Source organism: Erinaceus europaeus, chromosome 15 (genome assembly GCF_950295315.1).
Source record: "Erinaceus europaeus chromosome 15, mEriEur2.1, whole genome shotgun sequence".
NCBI lineage: Eukaryota > Metazoa > Chordata > Mammalia > Eulipotyphla > Erinaceidae > Erinaceus > Erinaceus europaeus.
The window spans coordinates 624,839-637,548 of record NC_080176.1 but is presented as its reverse complement, the minus strand read 5'-3'; the positions used below and the strand labels follow the sequence as shown (position 1 = coordinate 637,548).

General features: G+C 64.1%; 1 protein-coding gene across 2 annotated transcripts; it reads left to right on the top strand.

The window, feature by feature from the left end:
- The first annotated feature begins 27 nt into the window (after window positions 1–27).
- On the top strand, window positions 28–11,904 carry NUBP1 (NUBP iron-sulfur cluster assembly factor 1, cytosolic). 2 transcript variants are annotated; one of them, XR_009544931.1, is made up of 12 exons: window positions 28–164; window positions 250–354; window positions 1,702–1,835; window positions 4,329–4,397; window positions 7,118–7,150; window positions 7,466–7,556; window positions 8,178–8,332; window positions 9,551–9,661; window positions 10,100–10,202; window positions 11,099–11,184; window positions 11,317–11,400; window positions 11,666–11,904. XR_009544931.1 is itself a non-coding variant. In XM_016192247.2 (11 exons), the coding sequence occupies exons 1-11, from the start codon at window positions 146–148 to the stop codon at window positions 11,722–11,724; spliced, it is 963 nt and encodes a 320-aa protein (XP_016047733.2). In that variant the 5' UTR covers window positions 31–145; the 3' UTR covers window positions 11,725–11,904. The 2 variants fall into 2 exon arrangements, 1 of the variants encoding a protein (XP_016047733.2); XM_016192247.2 differs by lacking the exon at window positions 11,099–11,184 and having other exon boundaries at window positions 31–164.
- The last annotated feature ends 806 nt before the right edge of the window (window positions 11,905–12,710 follow it).

Below are 12,710 nucleotides of genomic sequence, written 5' to 3'. Positions count from 1 at the left end.
CGGCTCGGGACAGCGGGCAGCGCCGCGCGTGCGCACAACTCGCCGCCGCCACCTCCTCCGCGCCGCGGGAGCGTCCGACTGGGCTCCCCGAGGCGGAAGCGCGTCACGGCAGCTTCCGGCGACGGCGGCGGCCGTGCTTGGCGGCATGGAGGGGGTGCCGCAGGGTGAGCGTGCGGAGGGGCGGAGGGGCGTGGGCGGCGGCATGGCGAGGACGGGAGCTGCGCTGACTGCGGTCCTCTTTCCGCGCAGACTGCCCCGGGGCCGGCAGCGCCCAGGCGGGCCGAGGCTCATCCTGTCAGGGATGCCCCAACCAGCGGCTGTGCGCTTCCGGGGCCGGGGCCGCTCCGGACCCAGGTGAGGAAGGGGTACGGTCCGAACGGAAGTGGGAGGCGCGGGCCCGGAAGAGGCGGGGCGTGTTGGAGAGGAGGCGGGTTCTGAGCGGTGATTGACAGGGACGGGGCCTGTAAAGGGCGAGGGGCGGAGCCTGAGGACTGGACGTATGCGCTGGGGGCGGGGCCGGAGGACTGGACGTGTGCGCTGGGGCGGGGCCTGGCGGAGGGGCGGGGCCTGGGGCGGCGGAGGGGCGGGGCGTTGGTTGGAGTGACGGCAGCTGCAGCGCTGGGGTGGGTGTGAGCGCGGAGGTCCTGGCCTGCCCCCGCTTTTATTACTTATTTAAAATGTGACTTTGTTAGGAGAGAGGGAAAGAGCAGGCGTCACTCTGGAACGTGTGCTGCGGGGGATGGGACTCAGGACCACGTGGCTGTGTGTGATGGACGCGGGCAGGAGCCGGGGCAGCTGGGGGAGCTGGGCCCGGAACCTCCTGCAGCCCTGCTGGTGCTGGGCTGCAACCTGGGGCCTCAGAGCCTCGGGGTGGAGTCTGTTTGCACAGCTACTATTATCATTACTGTTGTTACTGTTTTTCCCCCCCCCGAGCCCTGCTCAGCCCTGGCTGGTGGTGGTGCTGGGCTTGAACGTGGGGCCTCAGAGTCTCGGGCAGGAGGGCCTTGTGCAGGACAGTATTATTATATCATTATTAGTGATGTTATCGTTACTGTTACTATTTTCCCCCCAGAGCCCTGCTCAGCCCTGGCTGATGATTAGATTTTATTTATTCATGAAAAATGATCGGAGAGAGAGTGAAAGAGAGAAAGAACCAGACATCATTCTGGTACATGTGCTGCCAGGAATCGAACTTGGGACCTCATGCTGGAGAGTCCAAAGCCTTATCCACTGCGCCACCTCCCGGACCACTCTTTTTTCTCTTGATTCTTTTTTATTTATTTATTATGGAATAGAGGCAGAGAGAAATTGAGAGTGTAGGGGAGATAGAGAAGAAAAGAGAGAGACACCTGCAGCCCTGCCTCACCACTCGTGAAGCTTTCCCCCTGCAGGTGGGGCCCAGGGGCTCGAACCCGGGTCCTTGCGCAGTGTAACGTGTGCGCTCAACCAGGTGCGCCACCACCTGGCCCCCCAGGTTCAGTCCCCCACACCACCGTGAACCAGAGCTGCGCAGTGCTCTGGGGGAAGACGGTGGTCTTTGTAAAGGAAGAGCCCAGGAGGTGGTTCAGTGGTGGAGGCCCTGCCTGCGAGGGGCAGGCCCTGCTTTGACCCCTGGCCCCCAGTGACCCCTCGCACAGCCGCACGGACTCGTAGCCACGGGAAGAGTGACACTGGGGCTGTCTCCTGCCATGCCCTCTGCAGCCGTCGAGGAGATCAGAGAGAAAATGAAGGCGGTGAGACACAGAATTCTGGTGCTGTCCGGGAAAGGCGGCGTGGGCAAAAGCACGTTCAGCGCCCACCTGGCCCACGGCCTCGCGGAGGACGAAGACACGCAGGTGGGGCCCCGGCGAGAGCGGGAGGGGCGGGCGGGCGGGAGAGGCCCAGCCCCGTGACCGAGCTGCCCTGGGCGTCCCCTGACAGCCGGGCACACGTGGCGGGCCGCACGGCGCGGCCTCGATTCTGCCTGGCGAGGGCCGAGAGCCGGCACAGCGACAGTGGAGCGGGGCCTCGCTGCCGCTCCCAGGCCGGGACCCACCACGTCGTGTTCAGATGGAGCGAGGGGGCGCACCGGCCCATCCCTCGGGGATCTCAGAGCAGCCGGTGAATGCTTGTTCCCCGGCCGCCCCGCAGCCCCGCAGGCTGTGTGTGTGCTGAGGAGACTGCCTCTGTGTCCACACTAAACTCACCCCAGGCCACCTCGGTCCTTCTCAGTCTTCTTCCAAAAACGTGCCCCCGTCTGATTGTCAGGGAGTGGCTTTGGTGTCCAGGGCTGACGCCTTTGGCCTCCGGACGCCGCCTCACCCGCCACCCAGGGCCGAGGCCCTGCGGCCGCCGTGCATTGGCTTGTTTCTGGAAACTCAGTGCAGTGTGACTACTGAAAGCTGCTCTGCGCAGGAAGGTGAACTGACTTCCAGTCAAGTTTCTTCTGTGACTGACACCTGGCCCTCTCGTTTGGTGCCTTTTTTCTTTGTGAACAGTGCTGGACGGCGGAGGCACGTCTGCCTTTCCGCTGAGATCTCAGCGCGGCCTGTTCGACTGGGCAGCGAGCTGACCCCCCACCTGCGCTCTCATGTCTGCCACACAACGCCAAAGCCGGCCCCCGTGGGCCAGGGAGCCCTCCCCCCCCATACCTTTGCTCAGCACGGCACGGAGGCCGCAGACGCCCCACCTGTGCCCTCGGTCTCCAGGAATAGACTTGCAGCAGACCGTACTCATTTTAGCGTATGAACACTAGGTGTCTTTTTTCCTGACTGCCAGGGATCGAACCCAGGGCACCCCTCTGCCCAACACAAGTCATGCCCTCTGTCACGAGGAACCTCCCCGACCCTTTCTTTCTGCCTTCTGAATTATTTATTCGAATGAAGGAGAGGGAGCAAAGGTCCAGCACACTGTTCCTTCACATGTGGTTCAGGGGTGGGCCCGGCGCCAAGGGCATCAGCTCAGTTCTGTACAGGCCAAGTCACCTCCCTGAGCCGCTAGTTCTATTTAAGTTTTTTAAAAATATTGATTTTCCCTTTTGTTGCCCTTGTTTTTTCATTGCTGTTGTAGTTATTGTTGTTATTGATGTCGTTGTTGTTGGATAGGGCAGAGAGAAATGGAGAGAGGAGGGGAAGACAGAGAGGGGGAGAGAAAGACAGACACCTGCAGACCTGCTTCACCGCCTGTGAAGCGACTCCCCTGCAGGTGGGGAGCCGGGGGCTGGAACCGGGATCCTTACGCCGGTCCCTGCGCTTTGTGCCACGTGCGCTTAACCCGCTGCGCCACCGCCCGACTCCCTTAAAATGTTATTTGAATGTGAGAGAGACCAGAGCACTGCTCTGCTCTGACCTGTGGCAGTGCCGGGAATTGAACCTGGGACCTCTGGCCCCAGCACCCACGTCTGGTGAGCGAGCAGCGCGTCTCTCAGACCCTAAGTTTTGGGCTGTCTGTGACAGGTTAGTAAGACCGCAGAGTTGTGGCTGTGGCACTCGGCAGGACACTTGGCTTCTCGGCAGGCCCGACTTTAAGGCAGTAAGAGGACTGGCGCTCGGATGCCCAGCCAGCCCTCAGCCCCACGGCGTCTCCCGCGAGTGGGCCCTGGGGGCGCTGGGCACACTCCTCCCGTCGTCTCCTCAGGTCTGTCTCTCGGACCCTCTGAAGGAAGCGGCCTGTACCCGTGGCCACGCAGCCCTGGCTCCCCCGTGGGAGGGCGTGGGCACCTCTGTGAGGCGGTGCTGGCGCTTAGTGCCCGGCCGGGGGCTCTGGGGCTCTGCTGACCGCCGGTCCCCACGCTCACCCGAGAGCCCAGCTGGGGGCGCCCACAGTGGGCGGCCGGGCCTCGGGCACTGAGCTCTGGGGGCGCGAGAGCAGGGCTGCTGGGGCGTCTGCAGAGTGCGCGGCCTCAGAGCTCTGGCCCAGTGAGGGCTGAAGATCCTGAAGGCAAGCCTGGGGCGGGAGGGTCAGTGAGCTCGGCTGCACTTCCTTCTCACTTTCAGCTTCCTCTGGGTGGGCTGAGCCCTTCCGATCTCGGGGACGCGGGGGCTGCCCTCGCCCCGCTCGGCACAGGGCCCCCGTTCACCTGGCTCTGCTTCTCGCCCGTGGCCTCAGTCTCCCCTGCGGTCCAGCGTTAGCGGTGCCCCCCGCGCCCCCCACGTGTGGTCAGGGCCAAGGCAACAGTGACTGAGTCTCTGGGTGGCCTGGAAGGGCGTGGAGGTGCTGTGCCCAGTCCCCGTGGGCACAGGGGCCGTGTCTGCCCTCGTGGGCCTCTCTCCACTTGGTGGAGCTTCACCTCCCCCCCGGCTGTGCACCTGGAGGCCCCACCCAGCCCGACGTGCTCCCCTCGCCCTCAGGTCGCCCTCCTGGACGTGGACATCTGCGGGCCGTCGATTCCCAAGATCATGGGGCTGGAAGGAGAGCAGGTACGAGCATGACCCCGGCCGCGAGCCCAGACGTGGAGGCTGGCGGGCCGGGCGCTCGCTCCCCACCCTCCGTCTGCATGCCCAGGGCTGTGGGGCCGGATTAGAGCCAAGTTCGCCCCCGCCCCCGCCCCCGCCCCCGCAGCCTTGGCTTTGGTGCCTTCCAGGAGAAGGGAAGCGGCATGTGAAATGCAGAAGTGTGAGGCGGACATAGCTCCAGTGGGAAAGCCCAGCCCGACCGGCCGGCTGGGGCTGCACCCTGCAAGCCAGGGGCCAGGGGGTCACCCTGGGGAACTGAGACTGGGGGCAGGGGGCAGGGGCAGCTCCGGAAAAGCCCCCCAGGAGGTGCCCTGGAGCTGGGCAGCAGGGCTGCCTTGTCTCTGGGAAGAGACAGGTGAGGGGTCCCTGTGGGGGCTCCGGTGAGAGCCGTGGGGCAGGTGAGGGGACAGACGCGGCAGGGCCTGCAGCAGAGAGAGTACAGGAGCCTGAGCAAGTGTCCCCGTGGCCATTTACTGGCCACACAGAAACAGGGAAGGGCGAGAGGAAGAAAGGGAGACGCTGCAGACCTGCTTCCCGTCTTGGGAGGCCCCCCAACAGGTGGGGACCAGGGGCTTGAACCCGGGTCCCTTCTTGCTCATGGTAGCGTGTGTACTCCACCAGATGTGGCACCACCCGCCCCCACCTCACCCCCCAGCCAGCTGTTTTCCTTGTTTATTTGAGAGAGGTGGAGACATCCCAGCACTGCTGCCTGAGTTCCTTGTTTATTAGAGAGAGAGAGAGACATCCCGGCACTGCTGCCGGAGTTCCTTGTTTATTAGAGAGACATCCCAGCACTGCTGCCTGAGTTCCTTGTTTATTAGAGAGACATCCCAGCACTGCTGCCTGAGTTCCTTGTTTATTAGAGAGAGAGAGAGAGACATCCCAGCACTGCTGCCTGAGTTCCTTGTTTATTAGAGAGAGAGAGACATCCCGGCACTGCTGCCTGAGTTCCTTGTTTATTAGAGAGAGAGAGAGACATCCCGGCACTGCTGCCGGAGTTCCTTGTTTATTAGAGAGAGAGAGAGAGAGAGACATCCCAGCACTGCTGCCTGAGTTCCTTGTTTATTAGAGAGAGAGAGAGAGACATCCCAGCACTGCTGCCTGAGTTCCTTGTTTATTAGAGAGAGAGAGACATCCCAGCACTGCTGCCTGAGTTCCTTGTTTATTAGAGAGAGAGAGAGACATCCCGGCACTGCTGCCTGAGTTCCTTGTTTATTAGAGAGAGAGAGAGACATCCCGGCACTGCTGCCGGAGTTCCTTGTTTATTAGAGAGACATCCCAGCACTGCTGCCTGAGTTCCTTGTTTATTAGAGAGAGAGAGACATCCCAGCACTGCTGCCTGAGTTCCTTGTTTATTAGAGAGAGAGAGACATCCCGGCACTGCTGCCTGAGTTCCTTGTTTATTAGAGAGAGAGAGACATCCCAGCACTGCTGCCTGAGTTCCTTGTTTATTAGAGAGAGAGAGACATCCCGGCACTGCTGCCTGAGTTCCTTGTTTATTAGAGAGAGAGAGACATCCCGGCACTGCTGCCTCAGTTCCTTGTTTATTAGAGAGAGAGAGACATCCCGGCACTGCTGCCTCAGTTCCTTGTTTATTAGAGAGAGAGAGACATCCCAGCACTGCTGCCTGAGTTCCTTGTTTATTAGAGAGAGAGAGACATCCCGGCACTGCTGCCTGAGTTCCTTGTTTATTAGAGAGAGAGAGACATCCCGGCACTGCTGCCTGAATTCCTGGGCTCCTCCAGTGCTGACTTGGTGCCCGTTTGGTGTCGGGGCCTCGCCCTTGGCTCGAGAGATGCCCAGCCCCAAAGTTGACGCGTAGGTGGCCAGGTGAGCCCCGTGGCTGTCTGCTGCTGGGCGAGACGCCTGCTCCAGCTTAGGCAGCAGGGTCTGCAGGCACGAAGTGGCATTTCTCCCCTCGTTTTCCTTCCTTTCCTCTCCTCTTCCTTCCTTTTCTTTTTCCTTTCTTCAGACAGAGACAGAGAGTGTGCCGGGGACCACAGCATGGAAGCTGCCCCGGTGTGCTGGGGGCCGGACTCAACTCTGGGTGGGAAATGGCAGAGCAGAGCACTGGCCCAGTGGACGTGTTGGGGCCCTGATGTGGGTCTTGCCAGACGTCAGGGGCCCGTGTTGTGGGATTGTGCTGCTGTGAACGGAGCAGGCACACGCAGAGACGGGGACAGTGCCTCCCCGGACCAGTGAGACGCTCTGACATCAGCTGTGGTGATGGGTGCACAGTCCCCCACGTGCTCCCCACACCTCAGACTTGCTCACCTCAGACGGAACCACACATCTGGGTAAAAGGCGGCATGTGGCCCGCCGAAGGGAGACGTGCAGCCGGGTGTGCCCGGGTCTGGCTCCGAGGCGCTGTGACTAGCCCACTGGGGGGAGACACCATCCAACAGCCCGGCCGCTTCCTGCAGGCGGCCACTGGCTGGCCCCCAAGGGCGGCCCGTCCGCTCCTGGCCTCCCTGGGCCACCTGACCACTTCTCTGCAGCCCTGGCCCATCGCCCTCACTGAGTGAAAGTGCCCCGACCCCAGGTTCCCCACATGGAGGCCCCAGCAGGGTCCCCGGGGAGGCAGGAGGCAGGGCCTCTCCCTGTGCGCTCCCTGAGGGTAGAGCGGTGGCCCTGCCCAGGTCAGCGGGGCCTGGCTCTCACAGATGGCCGTGTGTCCCCCACAGGTCCACCAGAGCGGCTCAGGCTGGTCCCCCGTGGTGAGTTCCCGGCTTCCCTTCTTCTCGGGGCAGGGGTGGGGCGGCACCGTCTTCCCAGGCACAGGGCTACAACAGACGGGTCTGCGGTCAGGCCGCGAATGCTCAGTGTGCGCCAGGGAAGTGGGAGCGTGCCAGCCAGCGTGGCCACATGTGGAGCTCTCCGCACAGCTGGCGGGCGGCCGGTGTGGTGCGTGTCCGTGTCCGCCTCGCTCGCCACCTCACGGCCTCCAGGCCCCGCGTCCATCCCCTCTGTCTGGGGCTGGCAGACACCCTGTGCCGGGCACGGCCTGACTAAACGCCACCTCCTCCCCCCAGTTCCTGGCAGACAACCTGGGTGTGATGTCGGTGGGCTTCCTGCTCAGCAGTCCCGACGACGCCGTCATCTGGAGAGGGCCTAAGAAGAACGGTCAGCCATGCCGCCTTCTGGGGCCCCGGGCCCCCTGTGCCCACCCCCGCCCCCGCCCCCATGGCCGGTTCTGCTGCCCACCCTGCACCTTCACTCTGAGCACCGGGCCGCCCTTCCCCACGCTGGCTGAGGAGAGCCAGTAGAAACACCAGCTTCTGCTTTTGTATCCTAGAGACTCCTTCTGAGAGGAGGGGTGGGGTGCGGAGTGGGAGGCCCAGCGAGCGGCACCACCACGGTTCTGGGCTCAGGCCTCGGCCGGCCTGCAGAGCCCACCGCCAGCCGAGCTGCCTCTCCCGGGCTGTCTCCTTGGCTCACACCACCGGCTGCCCTTTGCTCCCTCCTCACCCCCGCCTGGCTCTCCCCCACCGTCACCCCGCACCCCAGCAGAGAAGCAGCCCCCCCCTCCCGCTCCTCCCACCCCCGTCTCCCCTCCCCCCTGCAGAGAAGCCACCCCCCCCATGTCCCCTCTGCCCTGTCTCCCCCGCACCCCCCACCCCAGCAGAGAAGCAGCCCCATGCCCCCGCCCCCTGTGCCCCTGCCCCCTGTGCCCCCTCTCCCCCCCCCCCCCCCCCGCCCCCATGCCCCCCACCCCAGCAGAGAAGCAGCCCCGTGCCCCCGCAGGCATGATCAAGCAGTTCCTGCGTGACGTGGACTGGGGGGACGTGGACTTCCTCATCGTGGACACACCGCCTGGCACATCCGACGAGCACCTCTCACTCGTGCAGTACCTGGCGGCCGCTGGCATCAACGGGGCCGTGCTCATCACCACGCCGCAGGTGAGTGGGCGGGACCGTGCTCATCACCACAGGCAGGTGAGTGGGCGGGGCGTGCGCATCACCACAGGCAGGTGAGTGGGCGGGGCCGTGCTCATCAGGCGCAGGTGAGTGGGCGGGGCCGTGCGCATCACCATGCGCAGGTGAGTGGGGCGCTGTCTGCTGGCTGGTGCTGTGGTCCTCACTCCTTCCTGAAGCGCGGAAGGCGAGAGCGGTGCCAGAGGGAAGCCGGAGCAGGTCCTGTGCTCTGCCGGCTCACAGCCGCCTCCTCGTGACTGTTGCTTTTTTAAAAACCACCTGCTTGGGCTGGGGAGACGGCGCAGGGTTCTCCAGAGACTCCTTCCTGAGGCGCTGAGGGCCCAGGTTCAATCCCAGCACCACCACCAGGCAGTGGCGGGCAGGGGAGTGATCACTCTTATCGTTTCTGTTGGACTGCCCTTTTTCCTTTTTTGTCTGAGTATGGCTGAAACTCTGCCAGCAACTTGTTTGCCTCCAGGCTTATCATGAGCTGGGGCTCAGTGCCGGCACTACAAGTTCACTGCTCCTGGCGGCCATGCTCTCGTCCTCTTCCTTCCTGGAAACAGAAATTGAGAGGAGAGGAGGAGGTGGGGGGGGGGGTAGGGAGAGACCCCTGTAGACCAGTTTCACCGCTCTTAGCAGTGAGGTGCGGGAGCCTCGAACCCAGGTCAGCCTCCCTGGCCGTGTAACTTCCTTTTTTCTTTTTTCTCTCTTTAGATTCATTCTACTTGTTATTTATAAATGAGAAGCAGCCAGAGTGTCTCGCTAGCATAGGCAGTGCCAGGGATCAGACTCCCGGCCGCAGGCGTGCAGGCCCGACTCGCTCCCGGTGCCACCTCCTGGGCGGCTCTGCTAAGGGAAGCGGGAGGAGAGGCCGGAGCACACTGCCACTGCACTCGGGGGGAGCGCCATACTTTCCAGGGGGTCTCAGAGCCGGCAGGAAGAGACCCTAACCCTACCCCCAGCTTCATCCAGCCCCTCCCCCGCATGGAGGGCGTGCGTGGCCTCTGAGCAGATGCACAGTGGTGGTGGGTGGGCTCGGCATTCCTGCAGAAAGCAGGTGTCTGGGCGAGAACCCTCTCTCGGCACTTCTCCAGCGGGGCCGGGCCAGGTCACGCCGGGGGCTACAGCTGATGCGCGGCACAGGGTTCTCTCCGGCACGGCACGGCACGGCCTGTGGACTAAGCAGCCTCTGAACCGCAGGAGGTGGCACTGCAGGACGTCCGCAGAGAGATCAGCTTCTGCCGCAAGGTGCGGCTGCCCATTCTGGGCGTGGTGGAGAACATGACCGGCTTCGTCTGCCCCAAGTGCAAGGTGCGGTGGGGGTGGGCTGGCTGCCTGCCCCAGATGCATCATCATCCGCCCCCCAGTCACCCTTGGGCCCCGTGGCAGCTCAGAGACCTCTTGGATCAGCCTCTGGACTGCTCTCCCTCCGCCCCTGTACTGGGGTCCGTGGTCTATGGTTCAGCTGTAGACAGAACTTGCTTTTTCAGGCCTTGTGATTCCATTGCTGCTGGTGGACTTAACTTTCCCTCAATATCAGAGAGGAAGGCAGATTAAGATGAGAGACAGCACAGCACTGCTCCACCACCAGAGCTCCCCGGTCCCTGTGTGGGGCTCCCAGGCAGTGGGGTGAAGTGTGCACACTCTGGGCTAGCTAGCTTCTGGCCCTGCGGCCCTGCCCTGCCCTGCCGAGTATCTGCACTGTGGCAGCTGACTTGCTCCCCCCTCTCCCCCACCCCACCCTCACAGAAGGAGTCTCAGATCTTCCCGCCAACCACTGGGGGCGCCGAGGCCATGTGCCAGGCCCTGGGCATCCCCCTGCTGGGCAGAGTGCCGCTGGACCCGCTCATAGGTGCGTGAGTGCACACCCACCCCCCCTGGCCAATGGCCTTCACTCCTACAGCAGTGGGGTGACCGAGGGCGGTGACCTCGGGGCCTGCGGCGCAGCTAAAGACCTCAGGACGGGAGGGGTACAGCTGAGAGGAGGCGGGGGGCTTAGAAGCAGGCCTGCGGGATGGTAACCCCCCAATGTTCTGTCCAGTCAGGTGACAGTTGTGCTGCCAGAGGTGAGCCAAGAGGGCCTGTGGACACAGGAACAGGCAGTGCACAGGGCGCGGCTGAGGACGCCATCCTGGGGGTCGGGCGGGGCGGCCTAGGCAGTCCTGGGCTGGGCCTCCTACACCCAGGGCCACTGCAGCCTCCCTGGGCTTCCCCTTGCTATTCCCGGGAGCTCCCGGGGCGCAGGGACACCCCCCTGCCTTCCCCTGTATCACAGCTTCCTGCAGCACACGGCAGGGTGGCGTCATGGAGATGACTGCCTGGGGCTAGCCTGGGCAGCTGGGTCCAGCGCAGTGTACTCAGGCTCTGGAAGGGCTGAGGTCTCGGGGTGCCAGGTGCAGGGGGCAGAGCAGAAGGCAGGACGGTGGGCGAGGCTGCTGCCCGGTCGCGGGCCCAGACCCCTGCGAGGGTTTAGCTGGACACAGGTTCATGAGGCCCGTGATGCCCCAGGCTCAGGGCCGGCTGGAGTGGACGCCCCCGAGTCGGGGCCGGCTCGAGTGGGCAACCATGCATCTGCGAGGCGGGGGCTCTGCACCTGTGCGGTGGGTGGCCTTCGGGGCTCTGTTACCGAGGCAGTGGGTCGGGCGGGCCGTGTCCCCTCCCCGTCTCAGCTGCGTCAGACACGTTTCTGAAATAACACGCATTTTTTAGATCTGCTTTTCGCACATTTTTATTTTTCACCTTCTGTAGCCCACACCTGCCACGTACACCCATTCTCCTTATCCAAGGAGCAGACAGACCTGCGGACTGGCCACACGCAGACTGCCGGCACCCAGGTGTGCTCAGACTCTGGAGGCCACAGGCTGCGTGGGGCCACAGTGAAGGGCCCGAGGTCGACAGAGGGAGCCGGGAGAGCCCGGCCTCGGTGCCTCGGACCCTCGGGCCTGAGCTCCTGCTGCATCTTGCAGGTAAGAGCTGCGACCGAGGTCAGTCCTTCCTGACGGAGGCCCCAGACTCGCCAGCCACTGCAGCCTACAGGGCCGTCATCCAGAGTGAGTGGCCGGTGGGCTCCACAGGTGGGGGCAGGGGCGGGCAGTGAGCATGGCAGGGCTGGGCAGGGGCGGGCAGTGAGCATGGCTGGGGGCCAGGCCTGAGGAGAGGCGCGTGGGCTGGGAGGTCACACCCAGTGGTCTGGCCCTAAGAGGTGGTGTAGCGCAGGGGTCAGCGAGGGGACCTGGGTCACTCGACCCGAGTGAGGGGCTTTCCGGGGAAGCAGACCAGGCATGGCTGCCCGGCACTCATGCATCCTGCCTTCAGGAATCCGGGAGTCCTGCCGCCAGCACCGGCCTGAAGGAGCCCCCGGCCCCAACTCCTGAGACTGGGCAGCCGTGGGGATGCTGACCAGCCCTGGACCACGGGGTCACACAGGACTGGACCGGCCGGCATGGGAGGATCTCTGTGGAGCCGCCTCCGTCCTCGAGTGGCGTCCTCTTCCTCCAGGACACACGGAACCGGTCCTTCCAGCTGTGCCATCTTAATAAAAATGTCTCCTCAAACCTCTTCGTCAAGGAGTACCAGCTCGTGTGTGGGTTGGGTCTCTCCTGTCAGAAGCTGGGGTCTCAGACACTCCCGCTGAAGCCACTGCCCGGAGGACGGGACGCAGCCCCCCTCACGCCGCACGTCCAGGCAGACGCCCACTCGACTGAGGAGGTGCTGGCCGCGGGGCCTGGCCAAGGTGAGGGCACACGGAGCACTGGGCGCACCAGGACGGCCCACAGCCGTGCACTCCCCGCAGGCGGGCCGCCCCACGGTCCGCACCCGTGACCTGACTGACCGTCCCAGCTGTGTGTGGAGTCCCTGAGCTCACGGGCTCCAGCCCCCAGCCAGAGCCGGACCCTCTGACAGATGCCTCAGTACACCGCCACCCCACATGGCACCCCGCCTCACACAGGCAGGTGCAGGCTCTGCTGGGCCAGTGGCCGCCTCGCCCTTGCTTCTCTCTTCTCAGAGAGGACAGAAAGGAGGCACTGAACTGCAAACCAGCCCGGTGCCTGGGATGCTGTTTCGCTGCACAGCTGAGCCCAGCCCTGGGGAGGAGGAGTGGACTGGGCGGGGTGGGGGCTGGTCCCCTCTTCCCCCACCTGCCTGCTTGAGGGCAGAGTGTCCAGCGTAAGCAGGCCCAGCCTCAGGGCCGGTGAAGCCACAGGGCCCGGAGTAAGGTCCAAAGCAGGGTCCAGCCCCAGGGGCACGGCCTTGCCCGGGGGCCCTCACAGCCCCACCCAGTGCCACCCAGGCCCCTCTCACCTAATGCCTGTGGATCTGCAGCCAACCACTGGAGCCCGGGCTTCTGGAAGTCACGCGG

Excerpts from the sequence above, each read along its gene's own strand:
- NUBP1 (XM_016192247.2), top strand. Across the intron at positions 1,836-4,328 it reads CGGAGGACGAAGACACGCAG|GTCGCCCTCCTGGACGTGGA; the intron begins GTGGGGCCCCGG and ends CCTCGCCCTCAG. Across the intron at positions 9,662-10,099 it reads TCGTCTGCCCCAAGTGCAAG|AAGGAGTCTCAGATCTTCCC; the intron begins GTGCGGTGGGGG and ends CCACCCTCACAG.